Source organism: Arvicola amphibius, chromosome 5 (genome assembly GCF_903992535.2).
Source record: "Arvicola amphibius chromosome 5, mArvAmp1.2, whole genome shotgun sequence".
Taxonomy (NCBI): domain Eukaryota; kingdom Metazoa; phylum Chordata; class Mammalia; order Rodentia; family Cricetidae; genus Arvicola; species Arvicola amphibius.
Genome location: NC_052051.1, coordinates 19,980,665 through 20,001,396, shown reverse-complemented (window position 1 = coordinate 20,001,396; position 20,732 = coordinate 19,980,665). Strand labels below are relative to the sequence as shown.

Here is a 20,732-nt window from a genome sequence, read left to right as displayed (position 1 = left end):
AGACATCTGTTTCTATTTTTGTCAAAGGTATATGATGTTCTTTGCTTTGGAGTTTTGTCCTTTTTTCCTCAGAAATACTCTAGTTGCTTATTCATTTATTCAGCAGATGAATAAAATGTTGACTTCTTATCCATGGCAGGGCATTATGTATAAATGTTCCAACAACATTGGTTAGTTTACCTGGGTGAGGTAGCACACACCTTTAATCCCAGCACTGAGGAGGCAGAAGCAGCTGGATCTCTATGAGTTCCAGGCTATCCTGTTCTGCACAGCGAGTGCTAGGACAAGCCATAGTTACATACAGATACCTGCCTTAGAAAAACCCACCTAACCAATTAACACACAGAAACATTGGTTGGGTTTTAATGCTAACTTCCATCTCAAACAGTCGTTTCTATAGGGGGAGACTTTTTATTGCCCCTAAGGTTTTGTGTGTATTCCTTCCTTATCATCTGAAAAAATGTCATCTAAAAGCTATGGCCTTCTGAGTATGTATAAACATAAGCAGATGGGATAACTCAGTTATAGTTCATCCTGTTCTATGGGAGACAGAGTAAAACCTTAGTATCGGCAATGGACAAACTTGTAGTTTTATTACATAATGTCTGAACTGCAGTTGCTGCACATGCTTACCAACTTTAAAGGAAGTCAAAGCAATCATTCACATTGCATCTGTTTCTGTCCCCCTTTTAAAATTGTTATATATATGGATGCAAAGTGTATGCGTATCAGTTGGATGCTTGGTGCTGGCGGATGCCAGAAGAGGGTGTCAGATCCTCTGAAACTAAAGTTAAGGGAGAGTTGTGAGCTTCCATGTGGTTGCTGGGAATTGAATCTGGGTCCTCTTTAAGAGCAGCCAGTAAGTGCTCTTAACCACTGAGTAAACTCTTTAGCCCCTTGTTCTTGGTTACTCTTGAAGCCGTATAAAATTTATAAAAGTACGGAGGTTAAGTGTTATAGGAAGGTCATTATGAAGAGGGTTGTTGGCAATGAAGATTCACCCACACACTTTATGTCGGTACTAGGGGTCGAACACAATTGTGCTACTACTGTGCTTCCATTCCGTGTGTGTGTGTGTGTGTGTGTGCGCGCGCACGCACGTATGTATGTACGGAGGTACATACTACTGTATCTCCATTCCACACTCTCACACACACACACACACATACGTGCTTTTATTTTTTTCTGAATAGGGTTCCACTATGTAGCCCTGACTGACCTAGAAATGGCTATGTAGACCATGTTGTCCTGAGATTTGTCTTGCTTCTGCTTCCCAAGGGATTAAAAGCATTTGCCACCATACCTGGCTATATTTTTTACTTTGAAGCAAGGTCATACCAAACTACCTGGGTTGACCTTGAACTTAGTCTGTATCCCAAGCAGGTCTAGAACTTAAGATTCTTCTGGCTCAACTTCCTGAGTATCTGGGATTGTAGGTCTGTACCAACAATGCCTAGCTGAGATTTTTTTCCCCCAGTTAAATGTGAAGTATGTAGGTTGAATAAAAATGCATATTTCCTTAAATAATTTTTTTACAGTATAATATTGTTAGGGGAAGAAGTTTCTTGTCTCACTTATGTACTCTTTACTTGGTTTTTCGGCTGAGGCTCATGTAGAAGGTGATGGGATAAAAGGCGTTAAATTCAGCTGCTCAAGAAACTTGCCCTTGTTTCTCTGATCAGATATGGACAGAGTATCCAGTTCTGGTCTTGGTGCTTGGAAGAAACTCAGTTTTTTTAAACTTAAGGTTTAAGTCTTTAGTTGACTTTCGGTGTATGGACAAAGCTGTTCACGTGCTCAGTTAGTGGCTAAAAGTAGCTCTAATCACAATAACCTATGACTTTGGCAAGAATTCTAATTTGAGGTACCTATCAGTATGTTCTTGACACATACAAAGGTCTTTTAGACTGAATGAATGATTTATTATGGTATAAGATAGGTTTCCCCCACCCTCCAGGGTTTCTCTGTGAAACAGTCCCAGCTGACGTGGAACGCACAGAGGTCCACCTGCCTCTGCCTCCCAAGTGGTGGGATTAAGGGCATGTGCCACCACCACCTGGCGGTATAAAATAGTTTTAAACTGGATGTTTTGCTCACAACTGTAATCTCAGCTAAGGCAGGAGGATTGGGTCAACTTTGAGGCCAGCCTGGGTTATATAGTGAAAACCTGTTTCACTTCCCTCTCCCAAGATGGAGTTTTAAAATTAGTGTCTACATAGTTAAGTTTAACTTTCTATAGACGAATTACTGTGCTTAAAGCTACATGGTGATCAGGTGCACCCAGGACTGAAAAATGGGCCTTCTCCCTCTAGCCTCAGTGTTCCACATCATCCCTGCTGTCCCTCATGTGAGATGTTCTTCCTATGAGAGAAAATTGGGGATGGGAAAAGTGGGTAGAGTTATCTTCTGTATTTTAAGTTAACCGGTTAGAACTGTAGTGAATGTTTGTGTGATACTCATTTTGTTATATAAACTGGAGATACTGAATATAAGACATAGTTTCTGTTCTTAAGAAGTTTTACAATTGTGATAATAAAAGTATAGTATCTTAAGCAGCCCTGTGAAATAGGATTATCTGTTATGTCTGATCAGTCCAGTACATTGTTTAGTAGTTTTGTGTGCCTACCAAACACTTTTAATGCAATTAAAGAACTGAGTTCTAATTTATAGTTACCCATGCCAGTAGATATGATACTGGGGATATCAGGCTAGAGATAGATGATAGTTGTGATGGTGCTGACTGGGAACAGGCAATGTATTCACATTTTCTTTCATAGACTAGCAAAACCCGTCTGTTTTTATTTTTGTGAAGAAATGCAGGCAGAACCTGTCTCTCTCATGTAATTGAGGTGCTTGATAGGATCCATACCAGTTACAGTCTGGTGCATAGGTGAGTCCATTCTTTTTTTTTTTTTTTTTTTTTTTTTTTTTTTTTTTTTTTTTTTTTTTTTGTGCCAGCTTAATGGATGTTTGCCTTGTGGAGTCATTGAGACTACAAGAGAATTAACAAATGTGGTCCTTCTGTCCAGTAACACTTTATTTGCTCAGCACACTGGTACCCTCCCTATACCCTGTTTTTTTTTTTCCAGAGAAACAGGCATATCTTAACATATACCTTTATCTGTATGTCCTGAAGTGTGTTGACTTAGACTGCCTTATTCGCTCTCTCTCCCTAGTCACTTTTGATAGGCACTGTTTTAGAGACAGGAGACTGAAGAATAAATGTAGAGTGACTTGTCCAAGGTCATATGGTGAGGCACAGAGTCAGAAGTGTTGGACCTTGAGGCAAGGGGTACGTTTTCTTGTCCCAACATTGTAATTACTTGATGTGACTCTGAGCAAGTCATAGTGTGTCTTTGTCTGCTTCCTGAATGGCTAGTGAGTCTTCTTTCTAACTTAAGCTTCTAGGGTAGTTGTTGGAATAAAATGAAGTAATGTGAAAGTTCTTGGAAATTGGTCAATTACAGTTACACAAGGCACATTATTATAAAATCAAGATCTCTGGTAGTCCTAACCTGCTGCCTTAGTGCTGATCACATCATTGATCATATTAAATGCTATTGTATGCTGATGTCTCATTGATTTCTGTCTTCATCATTATAAAACTTTGTCTTGGGCAGCCATTACGTTCTGTTTATATATGCACACCTAAATTCTAGGACAACCTGATGCATACAGGTGACATAACTCATGGCTAGATTTACTTCAGAAAGTTTGCAAACAATTGGTCTTTATAGTTTGACTTGAAGCCCCTTGGGAATAGTTTATTATTGTGGTACTCACTGTGTTTGCTGTATAGGTACATGTGATGTCTATTGCTTAAGTCAGTTGGTGTGACTAATATTAGCTTGTGGTCTTTGTGGGTCACCACTGTATTGATTGTTTTGGTTATTGTCATTTAGACTGGACTTACATTGTTACTGTGGAGTGTTTATAAGCTGTAAGCTGGGAAGCAGCACAGAGTCATACGATGACAACCTTCAGAGAAGATACTTGGAAAAGGGTCCATGTGGAGTTGAGAAGGAAGCTAGGGGTCTGAAAGTGCACTTTATCTTCTTCCCATAGTGTTTGCTTCTACAGCACTGAAGGTGGAGACAGCTCTGCTAGCAGCTGAGGTTGATAGCAGATAGCCTACAGGAGGAGACTCGTCATCTGCCTTCAGTTACGTTCATTCTCTCATGAGCTACAGTGACTGGCTGTCTTGTCCAGTGCAGTAGTGACATTGGAGTTTGCTCATCTCCTTCCTATCTTGGACACTTCTATCATATTACTTTGTGGAAGTTCAGGTCCTGTTGCATCATTCCTGTGGTTAAGTAAACTTAACTGGATAGGAGGGAGTTTGAGAAGGGAGCAGGTTGTAGACTTTTGGGCCACTTGATGCCCTTTAGTCCACCAGTATAACTCCCCACAGTTGTACACTCTAATCATGTCTAATTCTGTGTAAAGGGACATGACAGACTTGAACACACACTCAGAAACCCTGGAATATCACTATATTGGTATTCAGCAAGTAGATTCATTGACTGCTTCCTAGATGACTGTTTGGTCCCTGTATACATCCTATGGTTCTAACAGGTGTGTAGAGTTGTTCTAGAACACTACATGAATGACTGACTGGTGGTGTGCTTGCAGAAGAGGCTGATGAGTTGGGCCATTAGGGAATATCTTCCTTGGAGGCTGGCTTCTGGGTTGTCTGCATCTGCATCCCATGTCTGCAGTTGGATGTGCTTGCACTTTTGTTGGAAAGTTTTAGTTCATGTGGACATAGTTTGACCCCAGTCTTTTGTTTTTAATTGAGTGAGTGTATGCCATTGTGCCTATTTAGAGGACAATTTGCAGGAGTCTGTTCTTTCCTTTCACTGTGTGGATCCTATGTATTGAACTTGCTCAGTCTTCATAGGAAGTGCCTTGCTGAGTCATCGCACAGGCCTTACCTCCAGTTTTTACTTAATTATAAATCTCTAATCCTAGCTTTCAAATTATAAATCTCTAATCCTAGTCCTTCAAAATTGGGCATTGCTTCCTTTAAAAATTTTTTTGAGGCAGGGTCTCACTTCAAGATTGGAACTCATTATGTAGACCAGGCTGGCCTGAATTTACAAAGATGGTCTGGTCTCCCCCTCCCTACTGCTGAGATTAAAGGCATGTACCACCATGTCGGTCCCTCAAAAAAAAGAAAAATCCTGGCAGGTGATGATAGCACATACCTTTAATCTTAGTACTCATGAGGCAGAGGCAGTTTGAGTTTGAGGCTACTACTCACTACAGAGTGAGTTTCCAGGCCAGCCAGGGATACACAGAGAAACCTTGTCTCAAAAACAAAAACAAAAATCCTGTTACCTTCTACAACAGAACCCCTTTTACTCTGAGCATCTTGTCCCTGATGTGAATTTGTTTTAAAACATTAGAAAAGTGTGTGTGTCTGTGTGTGTGCACGTGCGTGTTTGTATGACAGTCTCTGTCTGTGTGTCTGGTCTGTGTCTGTCTGTGTATGTATTTGCCATAGGTGTGCAGGTACCCAAAGAGGGCAAGAAAGCATATCATATTCTTGGAACTTGAGATACAGGCAGTTGTGACCTGCCTGATGCAGGTGTTGGGGTTTGAACTCATGCCCTCTGTTTTTAACTGTTAAGCCACTTCTCCAGATCTGTTTACTTTTTGTTTTTAACAGAAGGATCTTACTGTGTAGCCTATGATAGCTTTGAACTTGCAATCTTTGCCTTGGCCTTTTTAGTGTTGGAATTACAGGTGTCTGCCATTATCCTCTGCTCCCTGTTTTTATGTCTTTTCGTTTATGGTTACCCTTTCTTACCCTCATTCCTATCCACCCAGTTTTCTTATAACCAGTGTCCAATTTATATGCCCCATAGCCTTCTTTTACCCCGAACCTACCCTGTTTTCATTCACTCTTGAATCAAAAGTAATCTTTCCTCTGAATTTCTGTAGTTGCTTATAATTTTTGCATTTATCATCCTAAATGTTCCAATTTGCATCATAGTTATTGTGTGTTAAACTGTAACCTAACTGAAAACAGGAACCACATCTCTTAGTCATGTCAGTGCTGTTAACACTGTTCATTGTATGTAATAGATGATTAGTAGCTATTGTATGAGTCAACTTGATGATTTCCAATGACTGAATGGTCACAAGTAATCAGGATTCTGACATTTTTATCAATTCTCTGACATGAATATTAGTATAAATTTTTTGCATCAAATTGTACTAATAGTACTACCTTCATTTATCCTTTAAATTTCTAATCTGGAGCTATACATGTTTGCCTAGTTGTTATCATAATATGTAGCATTCTCCACTGAATAGCTATCATATTATGATAACAACTATTACCTAGGGCAAGTCCCAAGTATAACATGTATGTGATTCTTTAATTCTTATAACACCAGTGAAACAGGCTATTCCTTTTTACAGATAAGGGTGTTAGGAATTTTCCTAACACGAGCTCTCTGCTGATGCAAAAATCCCAATCAAGCCAAATCACAACAAGCCAAATTAAAAAATACCCTGGTTTAATGGGATTCCTGTGCTCTTGGGTGGCCGAGGGGGATCCGGGAACCTACTGAATCATAATTTTTAAAGTTAAGGCCCAGGGTACTGCGTTTTTCAGCCAAAGTGTACATGATAATTCTTATTTGTATGTGGGATTTGATAGCAAGTGTAACTTTTTAAAAAAAAATAAAAAGTTGCCTTCTTAAAATTTTGTTTCCTCTAATAATAATTTGTAATAATAATGATAATTTAAATTTTAACTATTTTTTTTATATTGGAGACTGGCATAGTTTTACTAGTAACTTAGCTTGCAAACGTTTTTACTCTTGTATATGACAGTATAAAATTTTGGGGGACTAGAGAGATGGCTCAGTGGTTAAGAGCACTGGCTGTCCTTCCAGAAGTACTGAGCTAAATTCCCAGCAACCACATGGTGGCTCACAGCCATCTATAATAGGATCTGATGCCCTCTTCTGGCCTGCAGGTATACATACAGAGCACTCAAACATGAAATAAGTGAAAATTAAAAAGAACTTTGGACACACTTTAGTAAAATAGATGGAATGCCTACTGATTTCTTTCCCCACTAGTAAAGCAAACCTTGACATTCTCAAATATCTAATATCCATTGTATTTTAGGAGTTGAGGTTTTTACTAAAGACTGAAGTTGTCTTGGTGGAGAACCTATACACAGTTATTGAGCAATTGAATGTGAAGCTCTATAAACAGACTAATAGGCACTCAGAATGGGGAGAAGCTGGTTTCAGGAGTAAAAGTTTTAGCAATAGGATGGTATCTGAGCTGGACTATAAAGGATAAAATTTCATAAGGTGGGTCAAAATTGTCAGTCATTAGAAGTAGCAAAAAAACAGTTCTACAGAATATGGTAGAATTGGTGGGCCCAGGCAGTGATCAATAATCCCTTGAAGCTACAGCATGGAGACAGGGATTGTGGGACACTAGTAAACAAAATGATATGAGCAATTTCAAGTTGTGGCTCAGTGGTAGATTTGTCTAACATGTGCAAAGTTCTGGGTTTGATTCCTAGCATAATGTGTAGGCAATTTCAATTAGGTTTCTAGCAAGTTTTATTCATACTCTTTTTAATTAGAAAAAACCCATACATTTTACCTAAAAAGACAAATGCCTAGAATAGCAATAAAATTTTTAAAATGAATGATGGGAAGATTTTCTTTGCAATTTAAAAATACCCTGTAAAGTTACTGAAATTAAAACATGTCTTTAGCATAGTACATGACAAAAAAGTTAGTTCAATTTAATGAAATAAGGATGTATTTTTTTATTGAAAATTCATACACTGTATTCTGATCATGTTTTCCCCTCCAACATCTCCTCCCAGATCCTCCTCGTCTTCCAACCCATCCAACTCTGCACCTTTTTTTTCTCTTTAGAAAACAATCAGGCAAATAAAGGGAAACAAGCCAGGCAGTGGCAGCACGTGCCTTTAATCATCTAATTGGGGAGGCAGAGGCAGGTGGGCCTGTGTGAGTTCAAGGGCAGCCTGGTCTATGGGTTTCTGGGGACAGTCAGAGCTACACAGAGAGACCCTGTCTTGAAAAAAAAACAAACAAAAAAATGGGTGGAGGTGGGGACAAACCAGAATTTAAAAAAAAAACAACCTCAGAACAAAATGAGAAAATAAGAAACACACACACAAACGACACCCATAAAAACACAACATCCAAAATTGTATTATACAAGCAAAAGACCAGTAAGATTAAAAAAAAATTCAGACAGAGCAATATGAGACAAAAAACAGTCCACACAAACATCGCTTTGTTTTTATATTGGACATGGGTAGTCTGTATACCCAGTGAGACTGCATTGGAGAAAACGGATTCTTCCTTTACTTGCTGTCTGCTGGAGATAGACCCACAACTGCACAATGTGTAGAGAGTGAGTCTTTGGACTACTCAGTTCAAAATGGGATGTCTTCATCAAACCCCTCCCCTCAAGGCTCAAGGAGCTCTGCAGAAGAGGAGGTGGAAAGATTGTAATAGGCAGAGGGGATGGGTGACACCAAGGATGTATTTTGAGTAGATGATGTCACACCCAACTACGTATCTGAAAGAATCTTTCTTGCTTTATTCCTAGAGGTAAATTCCAGATGAGCATAACTCCGAAGGAAAACCTAAGAGACTGTGTTGTATGTACACATAAACCTCCCTTAGCCCTTTAGGGCACTCCATCTCCCATTTGTTTTCTGTTTTAGGACTGTTGAAGGGGAGAAGTCCTTGGTTATGGGGGCTTCTGGACCTCATCTTTGCATTTCTTTGCACAATGGCCTCTTCCTCAGGTTTGCTTCAGGGCTTTTGAGGGCTTTTTGTGTTGTTTTTCTTTCTAATACTAATGTTTTGAATCTAGGGCATTAGCATTTGAGGCAAGTATTCTGTTACTGGTGTATATTCTCAATCTCTCCTTTTACTTAATGTTTTTTGAGACAGGTCTAAACTGCCTAGGCTGGCCTTGAATTCACTCAGAAGCGGAGGAGCTCTGTTGTCTAGGTGCTCATACAACTACCTCTCGGGGTCCATCTTGTCACCTGATCTCACAGTAGCTCAAAACATTTAGATAATGCTTTACAATTTATTTATATTTATATTTATTTATTCATGCTTGTGTGTATCTGTGTGGGGGTATGTACACGGGAATGCAGGTGCTTGTAGAGACCAGAATAGGGCATTGGATTCCCCTGAACTGAAGCTATGGGAAGGGAACCACTGATGCAGGTACTGCAAATTGAGCTCAGGTTCTCTGGAAGAGTAGAAAGCGCTCCTAACCTTTGAGCCATCTCTTCAGCCTCTCTAGATACATTTTTTATTTTTCCAAAACAATTTGTTTTTTAGAATTAATGTGTTGCAGCCCATTTCATTATGTGCCTTGTATAAATTTTTTTACTTTTTCTATATTAGCAATAAGCATAATTTGAATGCATGTCCATTTTGTCTTTTCAGGTGCCATTTGGATAGTACTTTAGCGGCACAATGTACTCTGAGTGGCGGTCACTGCATTTGGTGATTCAGAATGATCAAGGCCATACCAGTGTGCTACACAGCTATCCAGAGAGTGTTGGGCGAGAGGTGGCAAATGCAGTGGTTCGTCCTCTTGGGCAGGCATTAGGTACCTCTTCAGTGGCTGGTAGTGAGAGTTTGTTAAAAACTGACAAAGAAGTAAGTGTTTCTTTATTTCATTCTATAGTGTGAAAATATGAATTGTTCATTAAAAATTTTATTTAGTGTTGACCTTTTAAAAATAGTTAACAATGGTTTTATTATTGTTAATTTTGTGTACGTATGTAAGTCTGTGTGTGAGTATGTGCACATGAGTACTGTGCCTGTGGAAGTTAGTGTTGTTGGATCCTTTTGCAGCTGGAGTTAGGGGCAGTTGTGAGCACAGGGCCTGGTTGATGGGAATCAAACTTGGGTCTTCTGCAGGAGCAGTGTGCACTATTACAATGTTGACTTTTTAATGGATTGCTGCCTGATGTAGTGAGTTCTAGTTTTCATCTCATTTGAGTTGCATGCTGGGACTTGGGGCCTATGGGAGAGATATAAAGAAGGGGTTTTACCTTTTTGCTGTTGATGCTTCACACTGGCCACACCTAGTTCTCCATTTGAGCTAAGTGGTCAAGACAGAGTCATGTGTCAGACTCTTAAGCCCTAGCTAGGCTCAGTCTTCAGATTTCTGTTTCTGTTTGGAAGTTCCTGTCCTAGTTAGGGATATTCTTGTTGTGATGAAACACATGACCAAAAGCAACTTGAAGAAGAAAGAGTTTATTTGGCCTGCATATCCAGAGCCATAATCCATTGAGGAAAACCAAGGCTGGAACTCAAACAGGGCAAGAACCTGGAGGAATGTTACTTACTGACTTGCTTATCATGGCTTACTCAGCCTACTTTTTTACAGAACCTGGGACCACCAGCCTAGGGGTGGCACCACCCCCAGAGGTGGGCCCTCTCCCATCAATCACAAATTAAGAAAATGTTCCACAGGCTTGCTTACAGCCCAGACTTATGGAAACATTTCTCAACCAAGGTTCCCTCCGTGAATATGACACACTATAGCTTGTGTCAGGTTGATATAAAACTAGCCAGCATAGTTCCCCTCTTTGTTTATAAGTAGCCACTGACTGAAAACCTCACTTAGGTCAGATTTTCTGGCTACACATATGTTCCTGAGCTTGAGCTCTCCTGTGTCCCTCACTCTGACTGTTTTAGCCTGACTTCAGTGTTCAAGTGCTACAGAAGACCAGATGGTTGGAACTGGGTTTGGAATTGCTGTTCCTAAACTTGCTGTCCAAAGGGCTCTTGGGATAACTTGTCAGGGAGATAGTTTTCTGTTCATGGGGTCAGGGCACTAAGATGACATTAAACTTCAGTGGGAAGTTAAAAAGGAACCCTGAGAATGGTGTGATTCTCTGAAAGTTTAGAACTCGGTCCTAAGAAGGATTATGCAGAGCTTATACAGGCTTTTAAGGGCTGTTCTCATGACTCCTCCCCCCGCCCTTTTTTTGTGACAAGGTTTCACTGTATGTTCTTGGCTAGCCTAGAATTCACTTTGTAGACCAGACTGGACTTGACTTACAGAGATCCACTTGCCTCTGCCTCCCATGCAGCATCAACGACCTAAATAAGAATTTTGACAAGATAGGCTGGTGGTATAGCTCAGGAGTAGAGTGCTTCCCTGCTCTGCTTTGGACCCTGGGTTTAATCCCTAGCACCACAAAACAGCAGCAGTGTCATAAACCACCTTTTGGGGTGACTTTTGTCATAGTCCAGCCACAGCGGGATTGTACATTTCAGGGTAGGGGCATGAGGGTTAGAAATATTAGGTAGGAGGAACAGAGACATAGGATAGTACTGAATAGGAGAGTTCTGAGTTTAATTTTCATATGCTTTTATACCCCAATACAAAAGGGGTGGGGGAGAAGGCAAAAGACTGCTTTAACATGACACAAAGGACAACCAGAACAGTTATTTGCTTCAATACTTGAGACATCAAGCCGTTACTTCCTGAGTAAAGCATTTGATGTTTGGGCAGGATATACTCTAGACCAAGTACCCTGTAGGTGGCCACTCCCTCTGTCAAACCTATTTTAAATGAAGGAGCACAGGAGTGTGCTTGAATTCTCTGACCTTTGGTCAGGGTGGAGCAGATCCATTTCTATGAGCCATCCTAATGTCCAAAACACAAGTAACCACACCCTAGGTCAAGATATCTTATTTTGTAGCCACACCTGTTGTCAACAACTTTGAAAGAGTAAAAATAAGCTCAAACTCCTTGACCTTCAGACAAAGTAGAAAAGGCTCACACTTCTGGTTCTCCACACAGCAGCCACAACTGGAACTTGGTGTGGCCTTTGGTAAGGTAGTGGCCTCATTTCCCCCCAAAATTTCAGAACCATTATCCTGTTACTGTCTTGTATAGTATTTTGATTGCTTATAAATCTGGCCATTCTATAACCCATAGGATACCCCTATTCCAGAAACACTTGCTAGTGGATTGGTGAAACACTTCAAAACTGGTGGTTGGAAAACTAGGTTCATTTTTCTTATTGAAGATAAGGTTTGTCTTCAGCTTCACTATTTGTAAACCAGTGGTGTGCTCAATTATTTAAACATCCTAAATTTTATTTTTTTGATGTATGAAATGAGGCCTGTGTACCCTGTTACGCCAAGGTTATTGTGGTGGTGACATTTATGAAGATACTTTTTTTAACTGTGAAGACTGTGTAGTTGTTGCTTTCTTCAAAGTAAGACTGTTAGTGAAGTTTATCTGGGTTGATGTGGTCTTTTTGAGCAGGCTGGTTCTCAGTGATCATGCATCCTTTTGTTAAGTGTTTACTGATCACCTACTTAGTATTTGTCTCAGATTTTTGTTTGGAATTCACTGAAATTTTCTAGGCTTTGGTATTTAAGAATATAGTTTCATTTTCTTTTCCAAATTGAGAGATTTTTTTTCTTAACATATTATTCACAGCACAAACAAGTGTTTCAGGTGGTCAGTTTAAGTACATACAGCTAGATGCCTGGTTAAGACCTTACCCATTCAATCTCTCTTTACCTGTGTGTGTGCTTACCTGTCCATTTTAGTGTTTTTTTGACAGAGAAAGCAAATTGTATAATAAGTTGAATGATTCATCTTCCTTCCTGTCATTTGTTCCTATTGCATAATCTGAGGATGAAATGTAATTGAATTTATATATTTGATTTCTTAAATGACACATATTTACATATGCAAATTGAGCAAATCCTACATTTTCTATTTCTAGTATCTGTAGAAAATTGAAAAGATCATTTCACAGAGTGAATGGTAATGATATCAAAAGGGTAAAAGCATTTATAGGCTTAATATTTAAAAATAATAAATTTACTTTCTCCTGAAATTTGCTTGAAAAGTATGACATGAATATGTCTAATACATAGAAAGTATGTGTCTAGAATAAATTTGTTGTATTTGTTGAGATGACTGTATTTTCAATTTAAAGCATCTGGGTACTAGGAGATATTATATTTTAAATTAATCCAGTGAAATACAGATAAAGATCTGTAATCTTTGTGAATGTTTCTTTTGCTTAGGTAAAATGGACTATGGAAGTAATTTGCTATGGACTGACCCTTCCATTGGATGGAGAGACTGTAAAATATTGTGTTGATGTATATACAGATTGGATTATGGCTTTGGTATTACCTAAAGATTCTATTCCATTACCAGTTAGTAAAGAGCCTAATCTATATGTTCAAAGTATATTAAAGCACCTACAAAATCTTTTTGTACCAAGGTAAGTTATACCTATATGGCCATTACCAAGATCATAATAAAGTATTTGTAAATGTTACTTTATTAAATATAGATGCTGATTTTATTTGTCCTTTGAACTTTACTCATTCACTTATGGATTCAATTAATGTGACTAAGGTAGATAGGGTTACATAATGTTTCACAGGAGGTTTTTGCTTTTTTTTTGAGATGACGTCTCATTGTAGCCCAGACTGGTCTTGAACTTTCCATGTAGTCCATATTGAGCCAAATTTATAATCCTCCTGTCTTAATCTTTTGAGTTCTGAGATTACAGGTGTGTTCTACAGGTGTGGATTTACCACAATTTTTAATAGATGTATTTTTATTTTAAATACTTTTTGGCCTTGTTAGTGAACTCTAGATGTTGGATATTAAAATATGGTGATGGTGACATATTTCTGTCCCTTGTTAAACTTTTCTTTTTTGGGTTGTGGGGGGACTTGCGTGATGACTCAGTGGTTAAGGCTAAAGGTGCTGGCCACTAAGCCCAGTGATCAGAGTTTGATCTCAGGGACCCTTATGGTGGAAGGAGAGAAGGACACTTGTGGATGTCTTCTGACCTTCACGTGTACTTCATGGAATATATGCACACACATGCACACCAATTAAATACTTAAAAAATACACCCAACTTGTGCATATTTTTGTTATATCATAATTCTTGTCTCCACATACAACCGAAGCAACTGTTCTTCCCTTAAATCACCCTGTAGTGTATGAAAGCATAGAATTAAGCAAACAGGCCAGGCATGGTGGCTTATGCCTATAATCCCAGCACTTTAGAGGTGGAGTCAAGATCAGGAATTGAAGATAGCCTTGTCTACAGAAGTAGTTAAACGCCAACCTGAACTACATCATGGGAGAAACCAAAAAAGACTGATGAGATAGGTCAGTGGGTAAAGATACTTGTCACCAAGCCTGATGACCTGAGTTCAATTCTTGGAGTCTACTTGGAAGAAGGAGAAAACTGACTGCTGCCATGAGTCACATGAGTGACATGCATGTAAATATTCACCCCACCCCACATATATATATACAAGTATAAATTTTTTAAAAAATATTTATTTATTTATTATGTATACAATATTCTGTCTGTGTGTATGCCTTCAGGCCAGAAGAGGGCACCAGACCCTATTACAGATGGTTGTGAGCCACCATGTGGTTGCCGGGAATTGAACTCAGGACCTTTGGAAGAGCAGGCCATGCTCTTAACCTCTGAGCCATCTCTCCAGCCCACAAGTATAAAATTTTGAAATTAAAAGTTTGAAATAAAGTTTAAAATCTCCTTTAAAGAAGCAAGCTAACTAAAAAGAAATAAAGAAGTTGGATTTTTTTTGAGATTAAGTTTCACTGTGTATCGTTGGCCTGAAACTCACTAAGTAGGTCAGGCTGACCTTGAACTCATAGAGACTACAGGCCTACATCTTCTAAGTGCTGGGATTAAACCTGTGTGCCCTAACATCTGGTTAGCAAACTGGAAGTTATAGATATTTATGATAAACCAAAAGATTACCCTTGAAAGTTTGTTATTAATTTCTTCTCCATCTTCTGAGGCAAAGATGTTAAATGCCAAAATGCAAATTATCTTACTTGATTTTTTTTTTCTAATTGCTAAGAATGTTACATTCCAACCGTGTGTGGTGACTCCTACATTTAGTCCCAAAATTCATTAGGCAGAATCAAGTGGATCTCTGTGAGCTGGAGGCAAGCCTGTTCTGTAGAGTGAGTTCCAGGATTGCCAGGGCTACATAGAGAGACCTGTCTTAAAAAACAAAAACAAGCAAATAACAAAAGAATATTACATTCTGAGACTAAAGTTATAGCTCAGTCAGACTATTTACCTGCATACCCAAGAGCTGTGGGTTCCATCCTTAGTGTCACCGAGAAATGTGTATAACCTATGGCAGATCTTTGAGAAATACAGAAACATGTGTGTAAAAAAAATAATAATAATAAAATAAAAGCAGCAGTTTCCCACCAGTTCATGAGAGTGTTTTAGGCTGCTTTGTGCTTGTCAGAGAGGCTGTGGGGCTCATTTCCTTTTGGAAAAGTTTTTTATTTATTTATTTATTATGTATACAACATTCCTTCCATGTATGCTTGCAGGCCAGAAAGAGGGCACCAGACCCCATTACAGATGGTTGTGAGCCACCATGTGGTTGCCGGGAATTGAACTCAGGACCTTTGGAAGAGCAGGCCATGCTCTTAACCTCTGAGCCATCTCTCCAGCCCACAAGTATAAAATTTTGAAATTAAAAGTTTGAAATAAAGTTTAAAATCTCCTTTAAAGAAGCAAGCTAACTAAAAAGAAATAAAGAAGTTGGATTTTTTTTGAGATTAAGTTTCACTGTGTATCGTTGGCCTGAAACTCACTAAGTAGGTCAGGCTGACCTTGAACTCATAGAGACTACAGGCCTACATCTTCTAAGTGCTGGGATTAAACCTGTGTGCCCTAACATCTGGTTAGCAAACTGGAAGTTATAGATATTTATGATAAACCAAAAGATTACCCTTGAAAGTTTGTTATTAATTTCTTCTCCATCTTCTGAGGCAAAGATGTTAAATGCCAAAATGCAAATTATCTTACTTGATTTTTTTTTTCTAATTGCTAAGAATGTTACATTCCAACCGTGTGTGGTGACTCCTACATTTAGTCCCAAAATTCATTAGGCAGAATCAAGTGGATCTCTGTGAGCTGGAGGCAAGCCTGTTCTGTAGAGTGAGTTCCAGGATTGCCAGGGCTACATAGAGAGACCTGTCTTAAAAAACAAAAACAAGCAAATAACAAAAGAATATTACATTCTGAGACTAAAGTTATAGCTCAGTCAGACTATTTACCTGCATACCCAAGAGCTGTGGGTTCCATCCTTAGTGTCACCGAGAAATGTGTATAACCTATGGCAGATCTTTGAGAAATACAGAAACATGTGTGTAAAAAAAATAATAATAATAAAATAAAAGCAGCAGTTTCCCACCAGTTCATGAGAGTGTTTTAGGCTGCTTTGTGCTTGTCAGAGAGGCTGTGGGGCTCATTTCCTTTTGGAAAAGTTTTTTATTTATTTATTTATTATGTATACAACATTCCTTCCATGTATGCTTGCAGGCCAGAAAGAGGGCACCAGACCTCATTACAGATGGTTGTGAGCCACCATGTGGTTGCCAGGAATTGAACTCAGGACCTTTGGAAGAGCAGGCAATGCTCTTTACCGCTGAGCCATCTCTCCAGCCCTGGAAAAGTTTTTGCTAGAGCTTTCAATCTGTCTGGTGAAGGACTTTGAATTACTTAAAAACCAGCTCTTTAAATTTAAATTTTTTAGCTTTGTAAATTTAGAAGGAAGTTTTTGTTTTAGAAAATCCAAATTGAAAAAAAAAGTCTTTTAGAACTCTGGTGTGTGGGTCAGATATAAACTCCCCCATACAAAGTGCCATCTAGGGCCTTCTGGTCCTAACTAGACTAGCCACAGCTAATTTTATATGAGTCCTACTCTGTAGTCAGACTTGTAAACATTCCTCTAAGTGCCCTCAAAGCTCTTTCCTGTCTTCATCTGTCCTCCTGTCATTTTCTTTCTCCCTTGTCTATTGCTTGTCTAACTCACTCTTCGTGGTTTCCAGTCAGTTCTGCCTTAGAATCCTTATATGATCACACAACCCCTCTGTGGTCACACCTCCTTGGAATTCGCTTGGTATTTCCCATCTTACTCTCTTATCGCTCATTGTTTTGTTCCATATCCTTTAACTTGTTTTGTTTTCCATCTAACCAACTTGAAGACAGGAACTCAGCTGGCCTTCTGTATTTGGGGGGCATCTACACTAAGTATAATACAGTACTGGGTTTAGATACGGATTAAATGTTTGTTGCGTGTATTTGTTGACCTTAAATGGAAACAACAGGAAATGTTTATTTGTAGCTAAACAGGCTCCTCTAAAATGATATAGATCTTTTTTTGACATCCCATCAGAAGATTGATTTACAGTATTTTTTACTGTATGAAATGATCCTGTTTGAAAGGTTGTCCCTATGTCTCTCTCATCTCTTTCGCTTTACCATCTTTTATTTTTATTTTTTTTTTCGAGACAGGGTTTCTCTGCAGCTTTTTTTTTTTTTTTAGAGCCTGTCCTGGAACTAGCTCTTGTAGACCAGGCTGGCCTCGAACTCACAGAGATCCGCCTGCCTCTGCCTCCCAAGTGCTGGGATTAAAGGCGTGCGCCACCACCACCCGGCGCTTTACCATCTTTTAATTCTGAGTTTGTATTGCCGAAAAACAATAATGGCATTTGGATAAATTGTGCTTTTGTTTTTACTTTTCTCTCTTGAAAAGTATGACTGTAATTTTTTTTTACTATTCGTTTCTCAGGAGTGTGTGTGCATACAGGTCAGTGAATTCTGAAAGGCACTGATTTAAGTAGTAGAGTTCTCTTGGCCAGTGATAGTATATGAAGATTAGGTGAATGTTTTCAATGCTGTATATTGGAACTTCTGATATAATCTTCAACTGCTAGAAGTTTCAGTTTAAAAAATTTAATAGATAGTTCATCAAATTGTTATCAGAGCTTACTTAGTTCTTTTTATATAAACTGACACAAAATGGAGGAAACTGCCTTAACCTTTTGCTAGAGATTAAGTTAATGTGACTTTCTCTTTTGTCCATTTGTCTGGGATTCTTTTCATAATTGAGTGAAGAATGTACTATCTCTTCAAATTGTAGTTTTAATTGCTTAACTATACTGCACTATAAGAAATTTAGTCCCCCATCCATGTGTACATGTCTCTTAAAGTAGTGATCCATAATTTTGTTTTTGTAAAAAGCTAGCTAGTGAAAGTTTCCTATATTTACAGGCCATATGGTGGTGTAACTCTTCAACTCTGTGATAGAGCAGAAAAGTGGTCATAGACTATTAAATTAAGAAACAAGAACTTTACTTACAAAGGCTCTTGGGAGATGGCTTAGCAGTTAAGTACACTGCCTGCTCTTCTAGAGGACCTGGGTTTGATCCTGGCACCTCCACATGGTGACTCACAACCATCTGTAACTCTCATCCAGAGTATCTAATGCATTCTTCTTGCTCTGTGGGCAATGTAAATACCTGGTACACAAACGGGCAGAATGCCTGCATAAAAAGTAAGTAAATAAAAAATAGTGTTACAAAGGCAGGCGTAGTCAAGTTCTGTATGGTGATTTGTGAACTAGTTTTCACCTTTAGATGAATGTGGAATGGAATGGACACCTGCCTCTCCATATGTTTGATGCATGCATAAGTGTGAGTGCACACACCTCCAGAGGTCAGAGGAGGAAATTGGGTGTCTTCCTTTATTACTCTGCCTTATTCCCTTGAGCCAGGGACTTTTGTGAACCAGAAGCTTGCTATTTCAGCTAAGTTGCCTGGCTAGTGAGCTTTCAGAATCCACTGTCTTCACCCTATAGTATTGGGGTTACAGGTATACACAGCCATGCCTAGCTTTCTTTGTGGGTGCTAGGGATTCAGACTTAGGTTCTTAGGGTTTGAACTTAGATCCTTTTATGATTGTACAGTGAGTGATCATGCCTATTGAGCCATCTCTCTGGTCCAGCTTTGACTTCTTTAGGGAACATTTAGTTATTTAGTTGTATCATTTGTCTGCAACTTTAAGGTAGGATCCAGTTTTCTGGGTCATGGTTAAGGCTTAAGGAATGGGAGTTTTGGAGTAGATGATCTGCTGACATTCTTTTAGGACACTCCAGCTTTTTGTGTCAAGTCACAATTTATAGAAACTTGACTTTAGAGTTTATATCAGTATTGTGTTGAGTTTATCATGAGAAAGCTGGATACCAGCTCATCAATAATTAAAATTCTTGAAATTCTCAGGTGGGACATCTTTGAAATTGAGGCAAGGGCTACTAGGCCCTGGATTCTCTAGCTTCTCTTCTACCTATTTTATGGAACATTTGTTTCCCCCCACCTCCTCTCTGTCTTTCAAGACATGGTCTTAACTATGTAGCTCTGGCTGTCCTGGAATTCACTCTGTAGACCAGGCTGGCCTTGAACTCATAGAGATCCACTTGCCTCTGCCTCCCTAGTGCTGATATTAAAGACAAGTGCCCCCCACTTCACCCAGCCAGTCTTTTCTTGAGCAAAACTGTCCTACAGACTAAAGAGAATTTTGCACTTGTTGTTTGAAGAACCCTTGGATCCCTTTGGAATGCCTGTGTTTTTATTAGAGCAGTAGTAGCAAGTGCTCTTCTCTGAGGAAATGCTGATATGTGTTGTCAATTTTGGACGTGCCCTTGAGCCTTATAACAGATATCAGCTTTAGAGTGATTGTGAAAACTGTAAATACTTGAAGAACTCTTGTGAATGTGTTTTTCAGAAAATTGAAAAAGAATATGAGGACTTTTCTGCTCTATGTACTCATCTAGCAGAAATTAGTTGAATATCTGCTATTATGTGCCAGACACATTTCAGAAAGAAAATCCAGAGTTGAAATGTACATTCTAGTTTTTCTCTTTTCTCACAGAAGCTAATTTCTCACAGGATAGGTAGGTGGAGCTCTCAGGGTGCTGAAGTGAGCAGTGGGGAAAACTAGCTGTAACTAAGGAGAGTTGTGCTCAGCCCTGTCCACTGATGTTTAGGCAATGTCATTGGACCACTGTTCTGCGTCAGTAAGTTTCCTGTTCTTTGGCTGTTGCTGTCTCTCTTCCAGGCCTGTCAGTGATATCTGTCTGTCTTCTTCAGACAGGAACAGGGCTCCAGTCAGATCCGACTATGCTTACAGGTTCTGAGAGCCATTCAGAAACTGGCCCGTGAGTCATCCATCATGGCTCGAGAAACCTGGGAAGTCTTACTGTTGTTTCTTCTGCAAATTAATGACATACTTCTGGCCCCACCAACTGTTCAAGGTTTGTTAATGAACTTTTTCCCCTCATATTTTTTAACTCCAAATATAGTTCTCATTTAAACTTAGTGAGTGATAGGCTTAGTGGAATTTTTAAATTTTGGTAAAACTATTGACAAACCAGGTTACCAATTTATACTGGAAAGACACAATGTGGGCTGGCTGTGGTGACACATGCCTTTAATCCCAGAGCTCAGGAGGCAGAGGTAGGTGGATCTATGAGTTCAAGACCATCGTGATCTACATAGTGAGTTCCAGGCCAGCTAGGGTGACATAGTGAGACCCTGCCTTAAAAAAAGAAAAAAAGTCAGGCAGTGGTGACGTACCTTTAATCGCAGCACTCAGGAGGCAGAGGCAGGTGGATCTCTGGGCTCAAGGCCAGCCTGGTCTACAGAGCGAGTTCCAGGGCAGCCTGTCTCGAAAAACAAAACAAAAAGTTAGTATGTGTCTAAGTTATTTTACCTTCAGTGTTTTATTTTGCTAGTGTAGAGAAGGACTTGTAATTAAACATGTTGGAGAAGGATAGGAATAAT

The 20,732-nt window shown here is 39.2% G+C and overlaps 1 protein-coding gene across 4 annotated transcripts in view; it reads left to right on the top strand.

The window, feature by feature from the left end:
- Positions 1–20,732, top strand: part of Ralgapb (Ral GTPase activating protein non-catalytic subunit beta) — an 83,182-nt gene that overhangs the window by 1,785 nt on the left and 60,665 nt on the right. For 3 of the 4 annotated variants that reach the window (XM_038329724.2, XM_038329722.2, XM_038329723.2), the window contains exons 2-4: positions 9,483–9,698; positions 13,107–13,309; positions 20,040–20,203. In XM_038329724.2, the coding sequence (XP_038185652.1) occupies positions 9,513–9,698; positions 13,107–13,309; positions 20,040–20,203 (553 nt within the window). In that variant the 5' untranslated portion in view covers positions 9,483–9,512. Of the gene's footprint in view, positions 1–9,482; positions 9,699–13,106; positions 13,310–20,007; positions 20,204–20,732 lie in introns of those variants that run through there. The other variant, XM_038329725.2, reaches the window with a different exon arrangement.